This window comes from Neolamprologus multifasciatus, chromosome 17 (genome assembly GCF_963576455.1).
Source record: "Neolamprologus multifasciatus chromosome 17, fNeoMul1.2, whole genome shotgun sequence".
NCBI classification, from domain to species: domain Eukaryota; kingdom Metazoa; phylum Chordata; class Actinopteri; order Cichliformes; family Cichlidae; genus Neolamprologus; species Neolamprologus multifasciatus.
Genome location: NC_140455.1, coordinates 26,762,894 through 26,789,074, shown reverse-complemented (window position 1 = coordinate 26,789,074; position 26,181 = coordinate 26,762,894). Strand labels below are relative to the sequence as shown.

At 39.7% G+C, this 26,181-nt stretch overlaps 2 protein-coding genes and 1 long non-coding RNA gene across 4 annotated transcripts; all 3 read right to left on the bottom strand.

Annotated features, from left to right (window-relative positions):
• Positions 1–39: 39 nt before the first annotated feature.
• prmt8b (protein arginine methyltransferase 8b) lies at positions 40–14,548 on the bottom strand. 2 transcript variants are annotated; one of them, XM_085137264.1, is made up of 11 exons: positions 13,858–14,548; positions 13,558–13,682; positions 12,708–12,932; positions 11,539–11,694; positions 10,853–10,916; positions 9,628–9,770; positions 9,209–9,296; positions 6,905–7,020; positions 5,193–5,343; positions 1,288–1,409; positions 40–790 (listed from the first exon to the last, which is right to left on the bottom strand). In XM_085137264.1, exons 2-11 carry the CDS (start codon positions 13,624–13,626, stop codon positions 707–709), a joined length of 1,218 nt encoding a protein of 405 aa, XP_084993390.1. In that variant the 5' UTR covers positions 13,627–13,682; positions 13,858–14,548; the 3' UTR covers positions 40–706. The 2 variants fall into 2 exon arrangements, with proteins under 2 accessions (XP_084993390.1, XP_084993389.1); XM_085137263.1 differs by having other exon boundaries at positions 13,558–14,548.
• Positions 14,549–17,565: 3,017 nt separating this feature from the next.
• LOC146499522 (E3 ubiquitin-protein ligase TRIM39-like) lies at positions 17,566–19,945 on the bottom strand. Its single transcript, XM_085137262.1, has 2 exons — positions 19,788–19,945; positions 17,566–19,676 (listed from the first exon to the last, which is right to left on the bottom strand). Exon 2 carries the CDS (start codon positions 19,672–19,674, stop codon positions 18,043–18,045), a length of 1,632 nt encoding a protein of 543 aa, XP_084993388.1. The 5' UTR covers positions 19,675–19,676; positions 19,788–19,945; the 3' UTR covers positions 17,566–18,042.
• A 1,297-nt stretch (positions 19,946–21,242) lies between these two features.
• Positions 21,243–24,175, bottom strand: LOC146499521 (uncharacterized). The gene is made up of 2 exons (XR_014870101.1): positions 22,431–24,175; positions 21,243–22,291 (listed from the first exon to the last, which is right to left on the bottom strand). It is a non-coding gene; the product is annotated as an uncharacterized LOC146499521 (long non-coding RNA).
• Positions 24,176–26,181: the final 2,006 nt, after the last annotated feature.

Genomic DNA, 26,181 nt, shown 5'->3' with positions numbered 1-26,181 from the left:
TCTTTGACATTTTATTCATCACCACATTCTTTTTTTCCCTCCATATTCTTTGATCATCCGATCTCTAAGCAAAGTGGTACATGGCATAATTGCATCATGTTTGTTACTGTTCTGAGGCATTGTTCTCTTTTTTCTGGCACCAAAGTTCTCATTAATTAAAGAAATAAATTCCATTTCACATCTTTCTGAAATTAAAAAATGAAAAAGGATTCACATGCAGATACTTGCTAAAATAAAGCAATGAATTACTGTACTCTCTATACAATTATACAATATGTAATAAATGTTACTAAAGGTAAAACAGTTAATGACTGTGCTATAATCCTCTTAACATCACACAAGTTAATCGTTTTCAATTCATTGTAATAATAATAATAATAATAATAATAATAATAATAAATAAATGATTTTCATTTCATACATCAATCAAAATAATTCTCAGAAACAGACCAAAAAAAATCAAGTAGGATGATACATTCAATGAGGTGCCCGAGTCAATCAAGTTGGTACACATGATGGCACTATTGCTGATAGATACGTGCCTATTGTGATGACATCACCTAGATGCTGGCTTGATGGCATCCAATCAGATGCGTCCAGATGCCCTCCCTGGCAAACTGGAATGCTTGTTGGAGAGCCTGTGCCCTCCCCCTCGCTGACCAGAGGGGCTGAGGCTAGGTCTGCGGCACGGCTTGGTCTGTTGTTCCTAACGCATTTTGTAGTCGTGGGAAATGGCGGCCTCGCATAGCTGTCCTTTAAAATCTAGCTCAAGGGTGAACTCCAGGTCACGCTGCAACAAACATTACCGAAAGTGAATTGAAGTAATCAGTTACAAAGAATTACACACAACCAAAGAGGCACTGTAAGAAATATTTCCTTAATTAAAAAGAAAAGCAATTCTCTGTTAATTAACAGCATGCACACATCAAATAAACAGGACATTTTCTATTATTAACAATAACTACAGGGAAAATAGGACACATACCATTATTTGAATATTTTCTGTTATTTAATGGTGTGTGGTCAGGATACAGAAGAAGCAGCTACTTTTTGCTTGCTAAGCAAATATGTGCTATTGGAGGCAGTCTACAGTAAAACAGGATGTTAAAAATATGGCATTTTTTACTAATTGAAGGTGTATCTATAGTAAAAAGAGGATTTTTTCCACTATTTGTAGCCATATCTTTATTATATTTCTAAGAATGTTGCTGCTGTTCTAATTTAGGTAAAGGATTCAATATTCCCTTTTTAAGTCTAGAGAATTGTCTTGAAAATTTTTAGTCTTACCACATTCTTCTCGTTGGGCCTGACAGCAAGACTGCCAAAGATCTCCTCTCCCTTCTTGACAGTTAGGTAGTCCTCTAAATAAAACACAGTCTGCTTCCAGTGTGTGCTTGGGGCATCTGGAGCTAAAGATAGGATGTGATGGAGGGCAAGGGAAAAGGCAGGGAAGTGAAAATGAAAGATGGTGGAGATGATAAAGAGAGAGGAGGAGAGAATTTGAAATTAGGTTAAAGAGGAATGGTGGTGAAGCAGTAAGAACAGGCAAAGAGGAAAGAGGAGTAAAGAGGAGTAGGGGAAATAAAAAGATTTACAGAATAGTGTTGACAGGCACTAGACTGCCTTCGGCATGTTAGCATAGAAGAAATATAACAGCAAAGTGCCTGAAATTCTCTCATCCAATGGGAAAAATACAGAGGCAGATAGAAGAGATCTCCTTCGGTGATGCTCAGCCTCAGGGCCAACAGACAGCCAAAAAATAGAACCTCCTCTACGCGATATTATGTAAGCACCAGATGCGTGAATGTATTAACATAAGCTTGCATAACATATTTCACTATAATAGGTGTCCTCAACAGCATGATGACGTGCTCGGTGATTCTGCTGGTTCAAACACTGGTCACGTAACACCAGCAGAGTGTAGCCAAGAGCTAAGGTGCAGAAATGGAGCGCCATCCATTTAATATCCACAGATTCACTGCTCAAACTACTCAAGTGGCTGCGGGGCGGGTCAGAATGTGAATCTGCTTAACGGTGCAAGCAAATCTTCATGTATCCTTGGCTACAGTTTTATACATTTTATAAACTTGTGGTGTACAATAACTGAATAATCTAGGAGAAATAATATTTATATCAGGTTTTGAAATCTGTGAATCGCTGAACACCTCAGTTCAGTTCTGAGACACACTTGCTGTGACAAATAAAACTGATCACAAATGAAAAAGAAATGTCACTCATTGGTGTTTCCGTTAAATAACAAGTGGATTTGGAGAATATGTGTTTTAAGGCATAAGTTTCAGAAAAGATTAATACATCCGAACTTTTTGTGAGTGTAGACATTTAAAGTTCCATAGAATTGTTTTATCATTGAAAGTGAACTACAGGAGTTGCCCACTCTTTTCATAAACCTTTCTGTTGCATCGCATTGGGTCCATTGCAATAGAGTCTTGATAGAAAATCCTGGGAAGTAATTGCCCTTGTCTGCTATGCAACATAACACAACCTCACTATATAAGCACCACGTAGAGAAAGTAATATCAAAAATATATAGTACAGTACTGTGGAAATGGCTTGAATCACCCCTCATTTCTGTATATTTTCCTTCAGTGATGGGAAATAGGTGCAGCAGTTTGTTGAAACGTGCAAACGTAAATGAAAATAGAGTATAAAGGACAAAATAGAGTTTACAGCTCTAATGAGCTTGTAAGTCAATATTTGGTATGACCACCTTCATTCTGCAACACAGCCTGAACTCTCTTAGACAAGCTTTCTTGACATTTCTTTGAGTTTTATTCAGGAATAGTTCTCCAGGCTTCTTGAATGACATTCAGAATTCTTCCATGGATGTTGGCTGTCTTTTGATCTTTTCCTTGTTGGGATGATTTTTGACCAGGATATGTCCTTCAACGCACATATTAAACAAATATGTAAGACTGCGTTCTTCCATTTGTGCAACATCTCTGAAGTTAGAAATATCCTGTCTCAGAGTGACACTGAAAAACTAGTTCATGCATTTATTACTTTCAGGCTGGACTACTATAATTCATTATTATCAGGATGTCCAAAAAACTCGCTGAAAAGCCTTCAGCTAATCCAAAATGCTGCAGCAAGAGTACTGACAGGGACTAGAAAGAGAGAGCATATTTCTCCTGTTTTGGCTTCCCTTCATTGGCTTCCTGTTAAATCCAGAATTGAATTCAAAATCCTGCTCCTCACATACAAGGTCTTAAATAATCAGGCCCCATCTTATCTGTAATGACCTTGTAGTACCATATCACCCTATTAGAGCACTTCGCTCTCGCTCAGCAGGCCTACTTGTTGTTCCTAGAGTATTTAAAAGTAGAATGGGAGGCAGAGCCTTCAGTTTTCAGGCCCCTCTTCTGTGGAACCAGCTTCCAGTTTGGATTCGGGAGACAGACACTAGCTCTACTTTTAAGATTAGGCTTAAAACTTTCCTTTTTGCTAAAGCATATAGTTAGGGCTGGACCAGGTGACCCTGAATCCTCCCTTAGTTATGCTGCAATAGACGTAGGCTGCCGGGGATTCCCATGATGCATTGAGTTTTTCCTTTCCAGTCACCTTTCTCACTCACTATGTATTAATAGACCTCTCTGTATTGAATCATATCTGTTATTAACCTCTGTCTCTCTTCCACAGCATGTCTTTTATCCTGTCTTCCTTCTCTCACCCCAACTGGTCACAGCAGATGGCCCCGCCCCTCCCTGAGCCTGGTTCTGCCAGAGGTTTCTTCCTGTTAAAAGGGAGTTTTTCCTTCCCACTGTCGCCGAAGTGCTTGCTCATAGGGGGTCATATGATTGTTGGGTTTTTCTCTGTATCTATGAAGCGCCTTTTGTTGTGATTTGGTGCTATATAAATAAAATTGAATTGAATTGAATTGAATTGAATTGAATTGAATTGAATTGAATTGAATTGAATTGAATTGAATGATCCAGCAATGCTTCAAAAAAAACCCCTGAGATTCAGGTTCTGGCCAACCCCTGATTGATAGTTCGATTCATGACTGATAGTTCCATGTGTGTTTTTCTGTGTTTGGGATCATTGTTATGCTGATAAATCAAACTGTTACCAATCTCTTTCCACATTATATTGCATGGTGGCACAAACCTAACTGCACTTTTCTGTGTTTGTTATTGAATCAATTTTGACAAGATCCCCAACACACCTCCAACTCCACAACAAATTCATCTCCAAACCATGAGAGAGCCTCCACTGTGTTTACAGATGGCTGTAGTGACTCTTTCCTAAACACCTTGGTGCATATTGATAATTTAAACAAATCCAAAATGTAAGTTTTGGATTGATCACTCCATAACACCTGCTGCCACTTATTTTCTGTTCAGTTCTCATGTAATTTGGCATTCCTCAGCCTTTCATTCCTGTTTTCCTGCTTTAAAAATGGCTTCTTTACAGGCACCCTTCCTTTCTCATGAGACTTTACTGAGCCGTAGATGGATCAGCCAAAGTGCCAGATGCATCTTTCCTGGAGTTTTTTTCTATTTTTTAAAAGACATGCATTTCAGACACTGTTCATCTGCTGTAGTTAATTTTGTCATTTCTTTTGTCCTCCACCCGTTCAGTGTCCTCAATTTTGTTAATTAGAGTACCCAGCATGCTCAGAAATGTCAAGGTTTTTAACAATAGATCTTAGGAATCACCTTGTTGGTCCAGAAATAGTATTTTAGGGCTGTTAAACTGTGGTGTCTTTGGAATTTTTGATAGATTCAGCTAAAGAATTGGAACAAATTATGTATTTTTGTAATGGATTGCTAGTCGCAGAGTTCCAAAAGATAAAATTACAATTCGTTTTTTGCTACGTTATCTGTTATGTGTGGAAATAAAACTGATTCATCCCTTGAACTAGGTGCTTTTTTTTAACGCTGGAATGATTCATAGGTCAGTGTTAAGTGGCTTAGCAAATAAGAAATATTCCTCTTCCTTAAAATAAGTGAAAAAGCAGCCAATATCTAAAGAAAAACCCTGGAAGATTATCAGAAAGCTGGGAGAACGACCAGTTAAACCAGTTTAACATTTTGAAGTCTGGTTACAAGGGTTGATCAAGACTTTTACACACACTGTACCAAAATATGTGACACAATTTTTTTTTGTATTTGATTGACCCAGAGGTTTAAATCTCAAAAGTCTTTAAAATAAAGGCTCCTGTTTAGCCTCACCAGTGGAGAAACCAGTCTTCTTGTGACATTTGGTGAACTCAATGGTGAAATAGGTGACCAGAGCATGGACGTAATCATTGCGCTGAATCTGCAGACAGAAGGCTGAGGTGAAGGACAGGTCCTCTGGCTTCACAGTGTAGATGTCCACTTCCTGAAAATAAAATTGCCAATAGCTGATGTTATATATGTCAGGGCAAATGAGCTTGAAATCCATAACCATGCTAATTCAGAATAGAGCCACTGTACAATCACAGGCTTGCAACTTGCCACCACCATTTGCAATCTCTCACATACACATGCGGCACATGTATGTCAGTGCTTCTTGATTATTCACCATGATTACTGTGCATGTGCAAGAATGTGTGTGTGTGTGTGAAAGCCCACAGGTTGAATCACGGCTGGCAAATGAAGCCTGCTCGCACTACACATGCTGTGTGGGTGTCCTCCCTCATGTCTACAAGGGAGGGAGGTTTTGTGCATGTAAGTGTATGTGTGTGTTTTTTATATCAAACTGCCTTACTGAGGTAGCCACAGATCTAAGTACTTTGTCACCTGCTAGGCATCATACTGGGTTCAAAATAGAGGAGGAGCAGGTGCATCTCTGCTTTGCATGTAGATGATGCTGTATTTAGGAGGATGGAGGGGGATTTTTATTTTAAATTGCAACCTGTTCATCTTGCCCAGCCTATTGGGCTTTGGAGCACTCGGCCATGTGGCGTCACCATAACAGATTGTGATTTAACACCTCTGTCCTTTCCAATGATACCAGGCCAGTATCGTATACAGCAAATTGTAGGAGGAGAGAAAAAAAAATTCCCGGGAGCGACTTTGTAATTTTAGCAAGCGAGGAATGACTGGCAGTTTGAATTAAGACGCGGTGAAGTGGCTGGCAGGGGTGGGTTGGGGTGAAGATGCCCTGAATACATATGTGTAAAAAAGATACCTGCAGTGAGAATAACATTTCAGACAGGCATGTCAGTGGCTAAGCCCCTCCATCCTAACACATGAATCACCTTTTCTTAACACAAAAGCAAGACCATCGTTTATCACACTGATGGAGAGCCCATTTCATTCCCACTGGTGACTCAATGCCTGCTCTTGTGTGACATTTCACCATCGCACAGAGGGAGAGACTGAGTGAGACCTCCCTATTCACTCAGACTACTGAGGCCTGACATTGTTTAAAATCAGAGAATGGGATACAAGATGAAAGGAAAGGTGGAGTGATTAGAAAAGTGAAAGTGAGAAATGAGACTATAAAATGATGTGAGAAAGAGATAATGAAAAAAGGGGCAATGAAGACATAAAATGCTCGGAACAGAAAGAAACATGATATATGGAGAGAAAAGGGACAGTGAAATAGAGAAAAGGTAAAGGTAGAGGGGACAAACAAAAAGGCTATCACTTCTGTGAATGCTCTCATCCTCTGTTCATTTGCGAGATGAAAGACAAGCTTCTGTTGTATCTTCAAGCATGAAAACAGAGCTGCAGCCTATTACAGCCAGCCAGAAATCTCTATTATGTACTAGAAAATAGACTCAATAGACGGGGAATGTTCACAGTGACAGAGTATCACAGCTGTCTGACTTTTTCTGGGAATTCATGTACCCAGGAGATAGAGAAAAAAAAGTGTTTGGATATGTGCCACAAACAGGTATGAAATCATACTGTAGACAAAACGCGTTCACAAACTGATGCAAATGCAGACTAACCTTCAGAAGGCAGGCGTTCGTCACCACTTGCTTGGGATCTACCACATCTACCAGAGGCTCTTTGATGGCCACATTGCGAATGCAACTCATGTCGAACCCATATACGTTTTCCCACCCTGTACATACAAAAAACAAAACAGATACCCATGTGAATGACCATGCACACAATATGTGTTTTCTGGATTTTTGTTCTCCTTCAGTTTTCAGGCACAAGCAAAGCTCTGTTCTCCCTGTTCCTGCTAAGCTGTCAGCACAAAAAAGGTAGCAGAGAAAATAAAACAGAGCACTTGACTCTGCCAGGAAGAACAGTCCCGCTGTCTTTCTGTCTATCCAGGCCGTATGTGGAGAAAGACAAGCCGTCCCGAAAATATACTCTGGCCTCCTCCTCCACCTCCTCCAGAATGTCTGGCATCCTTGTTTTATTATAATTTGGGCTGAAAACACACCAAAAAACACATTCACTCCCCCACTCACTCAGTCCCTTCACTCCACCTTGCTTTGTCAGGAGGCCAAACACTAAGTCTGTATCATGAGATGGTGAGTGTGCCACCAACGCAAAAGAAAACTAAAAATAAGAGTGTGAGGGTTTGGGGTAAAGTGAGTTCTTTTGGGATTTATGTGAAAGAATGTACTTTTAGTATTAGATGTAATAAAGCACAGGAGGCCACCTGTGCAGTGAAAGGGAACTCAGTAGGCGTTATTGACCCAGATTCAAAGCCGATGTACGTACAGGTTTGAATGGCACCTTTAATACTGGATCACAAGGTTAAGCTCAGCCCTCCAGCTGTGTTAGCTATTTGAACACATGCCGTGAGTTTGGAGCAGAGAAAGCAGTTCAGGATAAAAAGTAACACACTGGTTTAAATGCTTTTGAACCTCTTGCTGCAGGTTTCAATGCTAGATTAAACTACTTCCACTTAAATTAAAAATTATTTGCATTCACCCAATTTTTAATCTTATGTTCTTTATGGCTATAACGCTATAAATACCCTGTGCATTTTAGCCATTTTTGCAGAAGGTACTGCTTTTTACTGTGGCATGTTTTGGTTTTTTTTTCCCCCTTTGCAGTCACTAATCAGCATTTAAGAACAATCTATGGCTTGTCATTGTCACATAAAGTACTGTTTGGTTTTATAACCTACAGCTTCACTGTTTTGGTTCAGTCTTAGAAGTAGCTAGCTCTTTCACAGGACTGTGCACTGAAAACATCTGAAGCATATGAGGCAGGCAGGAATAGCTCAGTAGGTAGAGTGGTGGCCCCATGATCGAAAGGTTGGGGTTTCGAATCCACTGAACGACTACCCTGAGGTACCCCTGAGCAAAGTACCGTCCCTACACACTGCTCCCCGGGTGCCCAATGGCTGCCCACTGCTTCACTGAGTGAATGGGATAAATGCAGAGAAGAATTTCCCCACGGGGATCAATAAAGTATACATTATTACATTATAAACAAGTTGCTCTACTAGTGAGGAGAGTGGAACCCAGTATTTTAATTTAGCAACTGATGAAGTCTAAAGCTGGTCAAAGAAACTGACTTTCATTTGCAGTCATGTAAAAAAAAAAAAAAACCTTTCACAGGACTATGCAGTTTAGCATCTTGTAAAACCACCTTTAACAGCAATTTCTACATGACTTTATCAGTCTCTCACATTGTTGTAGAGGAATTCTGGCCCACTCTTATTTACAGTGTTGCTTCAGTTCTTTGAGGTTTGTGGGCATTTGTTTATCCACAACTCTTAAGGTCTCAACGCAGCATTTCAATCAGACTCAGGTTTGTGCTTTAACTGGGGCATTGCAACCGCAGTATTGTTTTGTTTTCCATTTTTAGCCATGCTGTTGTACCTTTGATGCTTTGCTTGGGATCATTGTCTTGCTGCATGACTCCTTATCAGACCATATATAAAGTAGACAGAAAGGCATGAAGTGGGAAAAGAAAGGGCCTTGGGTCTGACCCAAACCTAGGCTGCTACTTGTCACCCTCACAGAGGCTTTCTCCCAGCAAAGTAAACACTTGTTCAGTCTTTTTCTACTTGTACTGCCACAAACATTAACATGCTAACTCACACCTGTAGAGTCTGAAATGTAACTTTTGGACTTTTTGTAATCTGGTTTTACTGACTACTTAAATCAGTTCAGAATACAAACCAAATTTAAACAAACATTCATATTCTATGCACTTTATCTACTACTCATCCACAGGAACCATCAAGCTGTGAGGCAACGGTGGGCACTAGTTAAACACAGCTGAGAGGAAGACCGAAAGAATTTAAATGAAACTGCAACAAATGTATCGTAACTACTCACAATGTATCTTAAAGTCCTTGTACTGCCGGTCTTCAATGGCTACCACGTAGAGCGCTGCTCTGTCAGGGAACATCAGGCCTCCAGGTTTCTGAATACAACAAGAAAAAAAAAAGTCAGGTATCCAGTGAACACACACACAAAGACCATCAATCACTCATACTGTTCACACACCTGGCATGTAATAAAAGATCACATGTGCTGAGTTCAAAGCCTGCTGACAGCCATTGAGGTTAGCAACCTGATCATTCATGTATGACCTCAGCATCTGGCGAGCAGACACATGCAAGCGAGCGTACAGTAAATTCTCCACTTTATTGCTGTGTGCTGTGTCTATGTGTCAAATAGCCTTATTTGTCCAGCCAGCCACTCACAGACACACACGCACATAAAGCCCCAAACCTCCTGCAGCACCATCTTACCAGCCACTTGTCCCTGGCAAAGATGACCGTGTTGAGCATGGATTCGTAGAAAAGGCAGTAGCCCATCCACTCTGAGATTATAATGTCCACCTTCTCCACAGGCAGCTCCACCTCCTCCACCTTGCCCTTGAAGATGGTAATGACTGTAGTGTGCATAGCCACAAAACAGCAGGCAGTAAATTACTTCACAGCTTCTTCATCAGATTAGAGCAAATGACTTTATTCTCAAATGACAATGTTTGTATGCCTTGGGATTGCTGTAAATTAGTACAACTTAATTAATGTTGTCATCTGGCGCCTGATTTTTTTTTTTGGTGCATGCATTTTATTTGTCTCATTTCCCCATTCTGACATCTTTGACCTCCAGAGGAAGAAGACACCACCAATTTAAAGAGGTGTTACACGGCAGGGAGTTTTGTATTACCAATTGACCTATGATGTACAGTATATATTATTAATTTCATTACTAAATATAAGGAAAAATAATTTTAAAAATGTATACATTTTCTCAGGGCAGGTGTTCGTTCATTCAGTGAATTTAAGCCATCTGTGTTCCACAACATTAATGAATGCAGTGCACAGATGCTTTCCCTCTAAAGTAGCATAAAGGGGCAGTTACTGAATTTATGCCAAGGTTTTGTAAATTGAGCTTGTCACAAAATTTCATTTATCAAATATTCAGAAATTACAGGAAAATTCAGCGATTCAATACTCTGCCCCTAATAACACAATTGGTGGTTAAATTACCTTTTTCTAATGACTGATAGTCAGTTCTACATCTACTTTTAGAATATTTATAGTTATTAATGCATAAACGGAGGTCCAGACATTATAACTTTACCACTAGTCTATGTTCAGGGGATCAAAAGCCAAGTACCTGAAATGTAAATATAAAAGATTAAATTAAAACCAGCCTAATGTCAAATATGTAGGTTATGAAACTAAGCATCTGTTTCCCTTCCTCCCTCTGTGAAGTTCAGGGTGGCATTTTACAATGGTAATAAGCCCCACTGAGGGGATTCTGATTGATGGCAAAGATTACTGTTATTTGACGAGCTGCCATTTAACCATCAGGACTGTGACTAATATTGTCAAGTGTGATGGTAATGATGGAAAAATACAGATTTTACACGCTACTTCTCAACCAGATATGTTTGCGTCGTTCTGTCTTCAGATAGGTGGATATGGGATTATGGCAGTAATGAGAAACAATACTTCTTCTTACCATTGTGCAGGTGATTCGACTTGATAATCTTCTCTGAATATTCAGATATACTTGAACATTCAATCTGCAGGATCACAGAAAAAAAAACTTCCAGTTAAAAGGTCAAGACATGGAGTTATTGATCTATCTTTAAATTAAAAACAAACAAACACTTTTTTGATCAATTTATCAATAATTAGAAAATATTTCATGGGTTTTAGTGTGAGTAAACACACACAAAAAATTAATCAAATCCATCTAAAAACACCAAAGGGCTTTTTGCATCTTCAAGTGCAAATAACAGTGTCTATGGATGCAGCTGCTGTTCTTCCAGATAAGTCATCTCAGATCTGGTGCCAAATGAAAACTCATGATTAAACCTTCCTATTCATGGGTGTACTACAGCCTATAAATCATACATAACTGTGGGTTACAACACCAACCTGTCACTTATAGCTGTTCTCTAAGGGGAGCCAGATGTATCTTATTGCCTCTGTCTAACAGAGTTTGCATGACAAGCTCTTAAGATACGTTTTTAAAAAGCCAGGATACTTTTTTAAAATAAATGTATTTGATATGGAGGAGTCAGAAGTCAAATATGTGTAGACTGCAACTGTTTCTCTCATAAAGATTTAAACAACAGCAGTGAATGTTTGATTGCAGTGAAGCATTTGTTTGTGGTCAGATAGTTCATCTATTTGTCTCACCCCGTACACATGTTTGGCACCGGCGTTGGCAGCAAACATTGAGAGGATTCCAGTGCCGCTACCGACATCCAGGACTATTTTATCTTTGAACACGTGCTTGTTGTGGTACATGGCATTCCTGTAGGTCAGTGTCCGCACCTCATCTTTCAGCATCTCCTGCAGTGAAAATAAGAGTAAGAGTCCATGTTACCTGATGATTTTTCCAGTACCGGCAAAAAACTCAACTACCAAAGAACGGTGTGATTCATAAAAATCCTCAAAGGAATACATATTACACATTATGTTACATAATGGATCTACATTGTGGCAAGTGTGGGCAGTTTTGAGAATACATTGATTTTTTTTCCATGAGTAATGATATGGAAAAGGCAGCATTTAGGCCAAATGCGTTAGTGACAGTGGCAGAGCTTCTTGAAATAGACAGGAGTACAACACAAAGCCTTTGGGGACTGCCTGATACCCATCTCCCTGAGCCCATTCACATATCCCACTTTCCTTTTTTTTCACTTTGCACTGCTTTAATCAGGACACACTGGTTGACTGCAAGCAGACAAAAAGCTGACCTATATGCTAAATGCAGACACTGTTTAAGAGGTCTATATGTTCCTAAACTTTTTCACCATCTCTTTGTCACATACCAAGGTCATTAGTTGGGCTGTGGCCTTGGCACTTTACTTCAGATAGTTTTAAAAGACAAACAAACACTTTTTACTACTGGAGTGCTGAATATGGATTTTTACCATGCATATAATGTTTTTAGGGGTGCTTGGTAATGGAAAAGCCTTGTGTTTTGTCAGTTGTCAGCTACTCTTAAATTTTTTTATTTGTCTCCATTTTGTTGCGTTTAGTCATTCGTTAGGCTTTCCCTTGGCATCTGTTACCTTAAGTGGATCTACTGAACTGAAGGTTTGATTTCTGTATGCACAAGGTTCATAGTTATAGAAAATACAGCATAAGAATATGCATCAAAATCAAAATAAAAGCCCAATTGTCCTTGTATATTATAGTGTTAAATCGGTTTAGGTTATTTTTTGACATATCCTACTAGTGTAAAGCCAGCCAAGCATGATTGAAATTCCTTGGCAAAGATAGAAAGAGTCAATGGGTGCCTTTTTTTCTTTAAATTCTAATAATACCAAGCCGCTGTTTTTCCAGCCCTGTCTGCATACCTCATGGATGCCAAAGTGAGCATAAGAGTCAAAGTAGTAGTCCCGTGATGTCATTTCCTCTGGGCTGATGAACTTGGCAATCTTGCCTCGACCAGGACAGGTGGCCAGTGCTGCTACATGAGGCGTATGGGGAACGCAGGGCACATGGTGGGTAGTAGGCACTGGTTTAGGCAGTGGGGAGGGCTGAGCAGACTGAGAAATGGGGGACATTACAGGCTGCTGCCTCTGTTAAGGACATAGAAGAAAAGAAAAAAGGGAGAGTTTGTAGCATCATTTAGACATCAAAGTCAAGTTAATGGTTTAAAACGAAATTATGGGAATACATAGGTTTCAGGTTAATAATGGTCTACTAGAGAGATCATTAAATTCAAACCAAGAATAAACTCTGAAATGTTTTTTAATTGTATTATAAAGCCATTTCCATAACACATATGAGACAGCGGTGATACACAGTGCACTCATGGAGGAGCCGGCAAGAGATGCAGGTTCCGCTTCAGCACCAAGGACAGCGGACATTATCACGTTTAGCAGCCAATGTCCGTGCATCAGTAATGAACCACTTAATCAAAATGCAAATATTCCATATGCATCGTCTATTTTAACTGTAATTGCATGCGTCTTTTGAGTCTAGAGCTGTCCTGACATCTGCAGGACACTGGGAAATGCACTTTACTTAGCTTACAAGCCATCAGTGCAAAATCTATTCTTAAACTCGTCTCCACAATTATCGCTGAAAAATACAGAGATATGCATAATATCTACACCAAATGTGTTGACACGATCAAAAAATACCAGACGGAGAGTTCACCGGTCCCGCTAAATGCGGTGCAGGACACCACAAGGTCCCTACCTCTGAGCTGTCCGCCTCCGCCATCTTCCGCCGTAGCAGCAAACAACGCGACGAATGCCTCAGTCCCATGAGAGCTGACGAGATTTAGGCTACAACTCTTTTAAGTGTTCGGGGGCTCTGAAATCCTAATAGAAACGTGGGAAAAATAACAGAGAGCCACAGAATATGACTGGAACACACGGAAAAGTGAGGGTCATTCTAAGAATGTATCATAATTTCTTACAAATTAGGCTAAACCCACTCCCGGTGGAAAGTTGTGAATATGAATTTGAGCGAGGTGAAACGTTCGGATATCCATACTATAAATGCGATACAGGTTGTTTTTAGTGGGAGGACTCAGGGAGGCAGAGCAGTCTATTGGCTGGAGAGATGGTGTTGCGAGTGGAAGGTTGTAGGTTTGATACCAGCACTAGTCGGTCCTTCCGTTAAAACCCTCGTGCGCCGCTTCGCTCATTTTTACATCTCCGGTAAAAGCAGGCTTTCAGAGAAGACGCGAAATGTAGCCGCACCACCACCAAGAAAAAAATTCAGTCGCGTATTACAAAGGCAGTTCCACAAAAATGCTTCTCATCAGCCACTTCATCTCTTGGAAACAGCTCTCATCACAGGGACTCCGACACCAAAAGTCGCATCTTTTTGTGTTAAAGCCCTTTTAGTTGTAACGCCGAAGGCTTTCTCCGCAGAGAAAGTTTAAAAAAGGGGAGTTCAAACTGCTTAGTGTGCACCCGCCTGCCCGTTAAACTGGGACCCCGCTGACGACATGAAATGAGTGGTGACAAAAATACAACTGTCACCAAAAAGAATGGCTTAATCTCTGCCTTCTCAAAGCTAGATTCCTTCTCACACCAGACTTTCCCACAGTTAAAGGACCCAAGCAACCGGCAAGATTCTCAGTGGCTCGCTTATATAACACAGGTGTTTGAGTTGGAGAAGGAAAAAAACCCAACTGCAATACAAACGTGGTATGCTAATTCTGACCATGAGGCTGTTTAATGTTGACAGAGGTGTACGCTACCTTTATAGGTCCCTTAATGATATCTGAATTAACTGTAAATCGATTGCAGGTGTGCAGCGTCCCATTAGTAGCAGTAAATAGTTTTTAATTACTTGGCACAAAGCCTATCAGAATCGAGGACCAACGTTCTAGAATTATCTAGACATAAAGAACCAATCAGCTTCAGAGGAAACTTTGAATCATGTTATAGTTACATTGTTACTTGAAAGTTGATTCCGTTTATAATTTCATGGTAATTTGTGGAAAGCTAAAACGATTTTGACGATATCTTTTTTCAGTGTTACAACCAAAACGTACAAAAAAGCTATTTGACCCGATTCACGACTGAGTAGTCGCAGACAAGGCATGGAAACAGTCATGTATTCGTTGTCATATGAAAATCAGTCAGAGCAGGTCCATTCAAACAATACACATATACATTAATTTTTGAGCACATTTTTTTTTTATACTTTATTCGATAATTTCCGTTTTGGAATCTTTATTTAAGTATTATAATATATCTATCCATCCATTTTATGTTGTCGGGGGACAGCAGCCTCGGCAAACCATTCCCCTCCTCCTGGACTCACCGAGGCGTTCCTATAGGCCAGCCAAGAGATGTAATCTCCAGCATGTCCTGGGTAGCCTCCCGGTAGGACATCCCCGATAAAGCTCGCTCAGGAGGCGCCCAGGGGCCCACCTCACACAGCATAGTTAAAATATTTAAATTTCAACTAAATTTGTGGTAATGATCGGATTTCCTCACTTATCTACACCACACTCCTTGTCCTTGATTTCTTATCGTTTCTCATCGTTCCTATGTCCCTTAATAGAAACCACATATATAGAAACTATCCTCCCTTTCAGTTGTCTTATGCACTTCCATATCGGAAGGCAGTTACTGTAAGTTATTTTCTGCTTATGCGTTAGTGTATTAACTTATTTATCCTTAAGTAAGGTAATGACTTGAGTTCTAATGCTTTTTGTCTCTTGAGTTAGCTGTCAATGTGGGATTTTTTCCCCTTTTGTTCAGTTAAAGCTGCCTTTCATTCTTCAACACAGCTTAAACTCTAATAGGTAAGCTTTCTTGTAATTTCTTAGTTCTGCAGGCTTCTTGAAAGACATCCGAGACTCTTCTTTGGATGCTGGCTGCCTTTTGTTTTGTTTTCTGTCAAGATGATCCCACACTGCTTCGATTGTCTTGAGGTTCGAACCCCGGAGAGATCAATCCATGACTGATGCGTTCTTTCATCCAGGCATACTTTGACTACATTGGCAGTATGTTTGCGATCATTGTCGTACTGAAAAATGACGTTGCTGGCAATCAGACACACTGGTATTACATGTTCGATCAAAATCTGGAGGAACTTTTCTGCATTCATAATTTGATTAATTTGGATAAGATCTCCAACAACACTGGCTGAAATCCAGCCTCAAAGCACGTTACAGTGTAGACATTCACTGTTGTGAATGACATTCACTGTTGTATCTCTCTTCTGACCTCTTCCATGCATATTTCAAATTTGGATTCATTACTCCATAAGACATATTACCACTGATTTTTTTTTCCAGTCAACTTCTTGTGTAATTTGGCACACCTCAGCCTTATTTTTCTCTGTTCTCCTTCCTTAAGAATGGCTTATTAACAGCCACCCTTCCAACTCAGATAACTTTTGATGAGATTTCAGTGAACAGTAGGCTGTTTAAATGAAGGGCCAGCTACATCTCAAATGGCCTTCAGAAAGCCTGGAGGTTTTTCAAGACCATTATAAAAAAATGACAAGCAAGTCTGGCTCTGTTGAATCAAAATATAAAGAAATGAAGAGTGGCTCAAGACTTTTGTACATTACTGTAACTCCTGTAACTTTTAAGCATGCTGCCCTCTTTCTTCATCCCAATCAGAAGTCACAGCAGATGCTTTTTTTAGTGGCTGCAAAAGTCAAAACACCTGCTGTGTCATCACTGATTGTGTTGTGGCTCCAAGCACAACAAATGTGTACTTTGAATCAATAGAGAGCAGTGTGATTGACCATTTTTAGACTTTTTTTTCTTCCCAGTAGCCTACCGATATTCACTGGTGTTGTTTCAGGTCAGAGATTCCTCCCCTTGTATTTCACATCAACCTCATGTAGAGCTGACCCTAAATCATTCTATTTCTATTTTACACCTGATTACACAGTTGTAGTATATGTTTTTCTTAAGATGGGATAGAAGATTATGTTAGTGAGAGAATAATGCAGTTAAATCCTGCAATGTAATATTCACACTGCCTTCTTCCAAGAAAGTATGTCAAAATATATTTCATCGCACAATGTTTGATTTCCATTTCCAGAGGTATCCGTACCTCTTTCATTACTCTCCCTCAGTCTTTTCATACTCTATCAAAGGATTCAGTTAATAGTAACCCACTTTGAAAAACATAACAAAACATTTGTCGCAAGGAAAAATGGGCTCATTTCCCATTAATGACAGACAACACACAATGAAACACACTAGTTTTTAGTCACAGTTATGGGTGAGCTCCATCAGTGGTGCTTAAGAAGATCAGCCCACGCATCACACTTGAGGATAATGCGAGCGCATCCACTTTATCATGCACACAAATCAGTGTGGGGGCAGGAGCACACAGGCAGGAGTCAGGAGTGAAAGCAGTGGGCAGAATACTATTGATTGACTTATAAGTCTCACAAAGCTGTGAGCGTGACAAAGACGTGAGTCGCAGTGAGTTCCATCATAAACCTAAAGTGTTAAAGACTCCAAGCAGGGTAGCAGCAAGGCTCAGCGACACTGACCTTTAGCCTGTAATTATATGAAGAATTAAATATCTCTATATCTTCTTCAAGGTGTGTTATGTCTTATGCACACACTTAACCAAAGCCACTGTAATCTTTTGAAGCAATGTAGTGCATTCAATGGGTCAAAATGGCACAGGGAAGCCGCTACAGTCCTTTTGTATTTATATGAATTCTGCCTAAACTATGAGGAATGCAATATAAAGGAACGATATGAGAAAATCAGTCTTGAGGTGAAGTTTATTCAGGTAACTTTTCAAATACATAAAATCAATTCATTTCCAGTTACTGCTAACTACAAAAAAACAGCTTAAACATAGAGTTAATCTTCTCATCTTAGTATCATCTCTTTCTGTGAATCTGATAAAGCTTTGAATTTGAATTTGATAACAAAAAGCAAAAGGTCTGGCATGTATCTCTGTGTGAGTGTAATTTTTTTTTTAAAATTCGCCTGCATGTAACCTTGTCTAAATACGAAAATATACATACAAATATCTCGTCAAAGTCTATCTTACTTACATTATGAAGTCAGCTGGTAATTTTAGCCACTGAAATATATTAACATCATAACATAGTACATTAGACAAAGAAGGCAAACACATAGAATGATCTGGTGATGAACTTCCAAGCAGATATAGTTTTACATACTGATTATGGAAATGTTGAAGCCTAGTTTGTCTTCTGCAAATGAGGATCATACTAAGCTAATCTGTGAGGTACAGGTGTTATGACAAGAGGGGCAACATTCATTTTGTCTGTGTTATAATGAGGGCAAAAATATGGATAAAGTTTGTCTTTAAAGCGATAGCCACTGAAAGAGTAGATGTGTGACTTGTAATCCACATCATAGAAAGAAACCACTCCCTTGCTGTAGTCCACGAAGATGCCCACTTTTTGAAGCTTTTTTAACTGTACCAATATAACAGCTGAATTTTCATATCCATAATACTTGCCCTCACTTAATCCGATGGTCCAATAACCATCTGAAACTGATAGACGTGTGTCTCCCTTTCTATCTACAGACTCTCTCACCACGCCAACAGTCCACTTACTCTTATCTTTCACCTGCACCTCAAAGTAAAACTTCCCCCCTGTGAAGCCCTCCTTTGCTAAGACTTCTGGATACATCTCAAATCTTTTTGGATTTTTTGGAAGATTCTGTTTTTCTGCAGTTCCAACTTGTTTTCGGTCTTGACTAATGGTAAGTGAGCAATGTGCTGTGTCGGGATCAATAGTCAAGTCTACTGCATGTTCTCTCATTCTTTTCATTTTGATCTCTGGAACTTTCTCCAAAATTATATCAGCTGTTTGTTTCACCTGAGCCATGGCTGTTCTCACTTTATTAAAAGACAAGTTGCTGTAAACACCAGCATTGGACCAGTCCTTACTTGAAGGAGCCCGTAAGCTTGAGAAGTTCTGGACAAGACAGTGATGGTCCTCAGATCGTGACAGCTGCTCCAGCTGGCTTATTCTGCTTTTAAGCTCAGCAACTTCCATCCTCATCTCTTTCAGAAAACCTTCAGCCTTTTGTTTCATCGCTCTGTGCCTCTCTTCAATCACCTCAACAACATCAGCTTGACTCTTCTGAATCGAGCGAATGAAGTCAGTAAACATCTGCACACTGGCTTCTTTCTCTTCATCGGCTTCTTTCTGGCTGGCATCAAGTGACTTTTCAATCGCATCTATCTTATCGCATCGTGATTGTATCATCTTGTGGATATTTGCCATTACCTCGTCATTTTTTGCTAACACAGCCTCATACTCTTCCTCTAGCGAGATGACATTGTGACTCTTGTGATCGCTTTTGAAACACAGCACACAAACACAGGCCTTGTCAGTCCTGCAATACAGTTCTGTTATCTTGTTGTGCTTTTTGCACATCCTCTCATCAAGATTAATCACAGGATCGATTAGTTTGTGGCTCTTAAGCACTGAAACTCTCTGATGAGGCTCCAGGTGGACTACACAGAAAGAAGTAAGGCACATCAAACAAGACTTAACGGCCTTTTCTTTCATCCCGGTGCAGATATCACAAAGAACATTTGTTCCTTCTGGGAGCTCTCGGTCTGAAGTTGACACTTTGACTTGGACCAGCTTTGCAAACTCAGCCGCTAACTCAGACATGGTAGTGTTGACGTTAAGTTCAGGTCTCGAAGAAAATGTCCTTTTGCAAAATGGACACTGACAAACGTCACTAGAGTCCCAATACTTGTGGATACACGAGCGGCAGAAGTTGTGGCCACACGGGGTTGACACTGGCTCGGTAAACACGTCCAAACAAATGCAGCATAAGAACCTCTCCTCTGACAACAGACTGCTGGAAGTTGCCATATCTGCACAAGAGCGAAATACAACAAATAAATGAATACTAATAACCCGCAATTCAACTCAGTGGACTGAACCAACTGCTCAGACTGTGTAAGAAACCAGTAAAGTAACCATACCTGCAAAGTCTCAAGTTTCTGATTAATAAAAGCTGCGAAAAATAGAAAGCAAACTTGTTCTACTTAAAAAACAGTTTTCTTTGAGGGGTTTTACTTAAGTTTCGTTTCAACACGTTGGCGTCCAGAAGCGGCCCTCCCCCAGTGGTCACTTACGATACGCCTCTTAATTTTTTTTAACCCTTTCATTATGGGATCAGAACGATGCCACCTTGAAACGAAACCGAAAAAAATATTGAAACCGAAAAAAAATATTGTAACTGAAATAAATGTACTGAAAAATCTTGTATTGAAACCGAAAAAAAAATTTGATAGTGAAAAACAATTAATTGAAACTGTAATTTTTTTGTTTTCGCTTACAATTTTTTTTTTTCAGTTTCAATCCATTTTTTTTCGGTTTCAAACCATTTTTCGGTTTCAAACCATTTTTTTTCGGTTTCAAACCATTTTTCGGTTTCAATCCACTTTTCGGTTTCAATCCATTTTTCAGTTTCACTCTGCTGGCACTTTTTTGGCGTCCGGGGGCGCGCTGGGGGGGCGGGGATTCCGACCCGCATGTATTTGCATATATTATAATGCTGACCAATGACTGGAGAAAACACTGACGACGCGGCTGCGGTCACGGACAAACTTGCACGTGTCTGTTCCGGAATGGCAGATGCTGAGAGGTCCAGCGTTTACATTACCGACTATTTCAAAGTGACAGCCTGAGGTAAATTCTTCTTCAGTAAATTGGACTACCGGACAGGAGGACCTGAGACCCCATCGCACTATTTTTGGTAAGTTAAATGTGTTTGTAAACTAATCCGTAATTTAGGTCCTTAGCTAGCTACCTAGCTAGCTAAGATGAGCACTTGGCTGTTGGGGAAACTTGTTTTGTAAAGTTCGTTTAGCTAACCCGTGCAGGTGAATGAATTTACCCTGACTAAAGAAATCAAGAGAAACGCACCAGGCTGCTCAGTGACTAACCACGGTTACTGTACTTTTATATGAGTATTATACTGTAAGAGCAACAGGCTGGACTCTGCTTCTGCTCCTGTGCAGAGCTGATTATTAAATATGTGCAAACAGCAGCATGTTTTCTGTCGCTTTCCACATGTGGAACGACATTAACGCCAACTTTTAAAAACCTGGAACTTCAGTAACCCCTCATTAGTCAATAGCTACGAATTAAATAGCAAAGCCCTATACTTATGTACTGAAACCAACTACTTCCGCTTGTCAGCTTAAGTTAAAATGTTACATTTTTCCTCTGATTATTTTTTTAGCATTTTTTTTTACTCAGCTTGTTACAAATATTCAGGTTAAAAAACTGTCCTAATTATTTTTAATGAATTATGTTCACAAAGTCACATGTGCAGTACTCTGTACAGCTTGCATCCTTTAGGACAAATAATTTGAAACATTAATATTTCTTGTTCAATACTGAGCTGATAACACCTCTGTATGTTGTGACCAGGATGCAGCAGCAGACTGAACCTTGACTGAAACCTGCTCCATCATCTCATCTTTGCAGATGTCCATTTATAAAGCATCAACAACTCAAAGGTAAACATGATATTAGAAAATGTGTTAGTATATAAGGCCTTTAAAACAAATAAAAAATAAACAGCTGTCGGCAGAACTGTAGGACTGGACAACTTCAGATCCCGAGTGTGTGAGGACAGAAGGATCAGCTCTATTTCAGATTTGAGAGATAATCTTTATATTTCAGTTTGTGATGATTCTGTTCTGTTTGTGATTACAGGAGCCGTCCTGAGATTCAGACCTCAGCACCACCCAGTGACAGCAGACAGATCATCTTATATCTTCAATCTTTGTAGTAACTCCAAATTTAACTGAAGAAAACAGTACAAAGGTTAAAGTACCACATGTGCTGTCAGTGAAAGCTGCAGCTGTTTTATTGATAAATTTAAAGACAAAAAGTCAAAAGGATTAATCACTCATGTAACTGTGTCACTATACATCAGCATTAACAGTACCTCAGTTTGGTGTTTCAGAAAACTGCTGATCTCAGACCTGCACAACTTCTGTTTTAAACACTGAATGTACTCAGCTACATGAAGGGCACATGATGTTTTCTCTGACACAATTAAATAAAACCTGATTAAAGTCAAAGGTTGTTACTTGTATTTGAACTAAAAACTTGATCTGGAATTCTTTCACTGTTTTTTGACAATAGTGTGTTATTTATCATAAAGTAGTTCAGAGTCATTCATACCAGAGTAACCAGAGAGCACAACATATATTTAACTTTCTACAGGACTTAAAGCTATGATATTATGTAAAAGTCCAGAGCCTCTGAGGATTATCTGAGTACTTCTAACATTACACAAAGCAAAGGTCTCCATCAGTGTTCATGAAATGCTGGGTTTATCCTTCTTGTGAGGGAGCTGCTGGTGAAGATCACGAGCCCTGCTTGATCCCGGCGATGAGTTTCAGTCTTCCTGGTGTTTGTGAAATGATGCCTCTCACTGTGGGGCAACAGAATATCTGGCACAGGACAGCTGTAATGAAAGAAATTGAATTCGTTTTGAAAAAAAAAATCTTGGAAATGCCCTATATGTGAGAAGCAGATTTTGTATTTACTTTTCTTTTGCCAATCAAGATAACTAGAAGTATAATTTTCACCATACAATTACTAACCTTGTCATCTCCTGCACTGTCTGTTTTGGGCTCTGGGCTTGTCCTTTCCAGCGCTCATGAGACTGCTTTTGGTGCACTGTGGTATGAGGTGCTAACCTGTTGACAGTGTTGGGAAGGTTAATTTTAAAATGTATTCCACCAAAGATTATAGAAGTAATGTATTCTGAATACTTTACAACTACATGAATGTACTATTGCTGTGTGATTTATTACTCTTACTGAAGGCTATTCGCCATACCAATACCAACTAGATGTTAAAATCTTAATATAAATGAGTAACAGTAGGTGGACATTAGGTAAGGCTGCACTTTTTGCAGCGATCTCGTGTAGAAAACTATTCAGCGCATATATAAAACAGGTCAGCGGCTCCGAACCGTAGTAAAGGGACCTCTGGCTAATACATCATGTCGGGCTCATAGCTGAAAACTAGCTTTACTTTGTTGTCTGGGTCAACTTTGCTAGCGAGAGAGAGAGAGGCGTTGAAAGGCTGCTTATTGTTTCGGAGGAAAACACGAACACGGTGTACAGTCCAGTCTTAACAGCTTTCTTACAGCTGGGCTCATCAGGCACTCTTTTTGGCTGCAGTGGTTATTATTATATTTACATGCTTCCAGCTCCCGTTTCTGCTCAGTGACAGCTCATACTTTTCCTTTTCTCCCTCCCTCGCTCACAGACACATAACGGGTATGGCAGTCCATTCTCCCTGCAGCACGGACTACACTGCCCATGAGGCTACATTGTTTAGGGCGATGCCTGTAACACTCTGCTATTGCCTTCATATTAAATCATTTTTGTATAATAATTTTTAGAGGCTCTTATTGCGTGTTTTGTTTGGGTTTCCACCCGCGTGGAATTACCAAAAATAGAGAGACCATAGCCTAACATGAAAAAGGAAAATACCGCCATGTAATCCATTTATTTCAACAAACTAACTGTGTTCTCAATATCACCTATTGAACAGTAACGGATACATTTACTCATATTTTGTATTTTAAATACGTAACGCCGGTGCATGTATTACGTTACTGCCCAACACTGCCTGTTGATGAGATCTTGTGCCGTTCCTAAAACACCGGCCTCCAACTCCTAAAGAGACACGGGTGTACCTAAATTTAGCAAATATTAGCTTCAGGCTAGCTTGCTACGACAAATAGGCTAATACCAGCACTTTACCACAACTTCACCAGATGTAGCTAAAAAAAACTAAACTAATGTCCAGTCCAGTGGGACAGCAAGGAAAGATGACAAAAAATGATTACTTACTTGCGGTTTGGATGGTCCAGCTGAAATTGAAGCAGCCATTGAAAGACGGGAAGAGAGAAAGATGGCAGCTTGGTCAGCACTAGTGGCCTCTATAATATATGCAAATATATGCGTGCCGGAATCCCCGCCCCCCTCCCTGCGCGCACCCGGATGCCAAAACAGTGCCAGCATATTGAAACTGAAAAATGGTTTGAAACCGAAAAATGGATTGAAACCGAAAAATGGTTTGAAACTGAAAAATGGTTTGAAACCGAAAAAAAATGGATTGAAACCGAAAAATGGATTGAAACCGAAAAAAAAAAATTGTAAGCGAAAACAAAAGAATTACAGTTTCAATTAATTGTTTTTCACTATCAATTTTTTTTTTTCGGTTTCAATACAAGATTTTTGAGTACATTTATTTCAATGACAATATTTTTTTTCGGTTTCAATATTTTTTTCGGTTTCGTTTCAAGGTGGCATCGTTCTGATTCCATATTTCATGACATTAAAATTGGTGTGAGCCGCATTAAGAATATATATAATTTAAGAGTGCAAAAAAAAAAAAAAAAAAAGATAAGAACTTAACTAAGGGGGCTCTGGGAAGCTCGTTTTGGGGTTTTATTATTTATTATTATTATTAATTTATTATGGATTAACCCCCCCCCCCCCCCCCCCCCCCAGAAAGTTCTAAATTATAGGCTAAAGTAAATTGGTTACGTGTTAAAACCTTATACTGATATAGGATAAAGTAAAATGTACTAAATTAAGGAACTGTATTTTTTGTATTTGTAAAGGTGTTGAGACCGTTTGCTCAAACAGTCAATGGCTCAAACCCACAGGTGTTAGCCTCCAGAGGGCGCTAGATGGAACGTGTGCGAATCACTCATATCATTCGGATCCGTCCTCTTGGGAAGATGCATGTATGGAGAAGTGTTCACACTGATAGCTGTGATTTTTACTTGGACCAGAATCGCAGGCCAGCTAGCGTATGGACAACTGAGATGGTTTGTAAAGATAGAATAAGGTGTGCAGACATTTTCCATGGTAAAGATTAAAAATCTCGAGTGCCTTCAACAAAACAAAACAAAACAAACAAAAAAGAAAAAAAACCGCTCTGGGATTAATTATAGTTTTCGATGGCTACTCCAACCTCCTTTGTTTCCGTTGTGAATCTGTCAGCTGATGCTACATGGTGTTGCTCTGCTTAGTATGCTCAGTTCCATCTGTTGACATTGTCCCAGAGTTCCCACACACAGATTGCTTTCACTGCTTGTGTTTCTCTACTTCTTTGTGCTTGTGTTTCTCTAGTCCTCTAGTTCTTTGTGCATATCCTTGTGTCTTGTGAGGCAGGAAGACTTGTCCCTTAAGCTTTCTCTGTAACAATTTCTTATTTTATCTACAGCAGCCGCTTAGTTCATGTCCAGGAAATCCTGTAGTTCATCCTGACCTTTCCTAATCCATCAAAGAAAAATAGCAACGAGGTTAGCACAAGCTGATAAAACTCTGTGAGATTCTTGATGTTTCTTATCTCTTGCAATTTGGCACCTATAATCTGCCTGAATTGTACTGCAGACTCTGCAGCACGTGGCAGTCTGGGTACAAGAAGTCAGCCATAAGAAGTAGGATCTGAGTAGCTCTTTAAACAAGTATCATTTCTTTTTTTTAAATTTCTTGTCTTCTCTTTATGACTTGAATAGAAGGCTAGATAAGCAACTGGTGCTAAGAATTGGTTAGGAAGAATGTGAAATTTAAATGAATGGATGCTATAATCACACATGCACACACCAGTGCACACAATGTTTGCTTTCCTCTTAACCTGTTTGTGATTGACATGCACACTCAGTCATGACCTACTCCTACCCCTTTGTGAGAGAAAGAACTGGAGAGCTTAGCAGGTTACAAAACCATGAAAGGTGATAAAGTAACTCCAGCAGAATGGGACTGGACACAGAGGGACTGGTGTGGCACTGAAAAGAGCTGGCTTAAGACTAAGCCAGATTTCTGTTTATTCTGCCATGTCTCACCTATGAGAAAGTGGAAAACAGGCTCCAAGTTGCTAGCCATGGGACGATGATGGCCTGTTTTATCACACTCTGATTAGACAATATTTATTGGGGAAAACCTGACCTGATTCATGACATCCTCCGCTAAGTAATGCTGTTTTCTTAGACTGACTGTCGCCAGTCCAGGTGCCCACTGCCGAGGCCTGCAGCCACCATCTATTTCTAATAGCTTGCAAGCACATTGAATTACTGAGATGGAAATAGAGGAAACAGCCCACTGCAGAGTCTATTTTGCTCAGAAAAGGATGCCTTGTTGTGATAAAGATTTATCATTATAATAAAAACTCATCACTGAACACACTGGTTGGACAGGGATGTAAAGCAACAGAAGCGACATAGGAGTAAGGTAGTTTTTATGTTGTTAACATTGATATAAGTGGGTACCAGAATTACCATGGTGTTTACATTTTTTTTTTTTTTTTTTTTACAGTTTTATCTCTTTA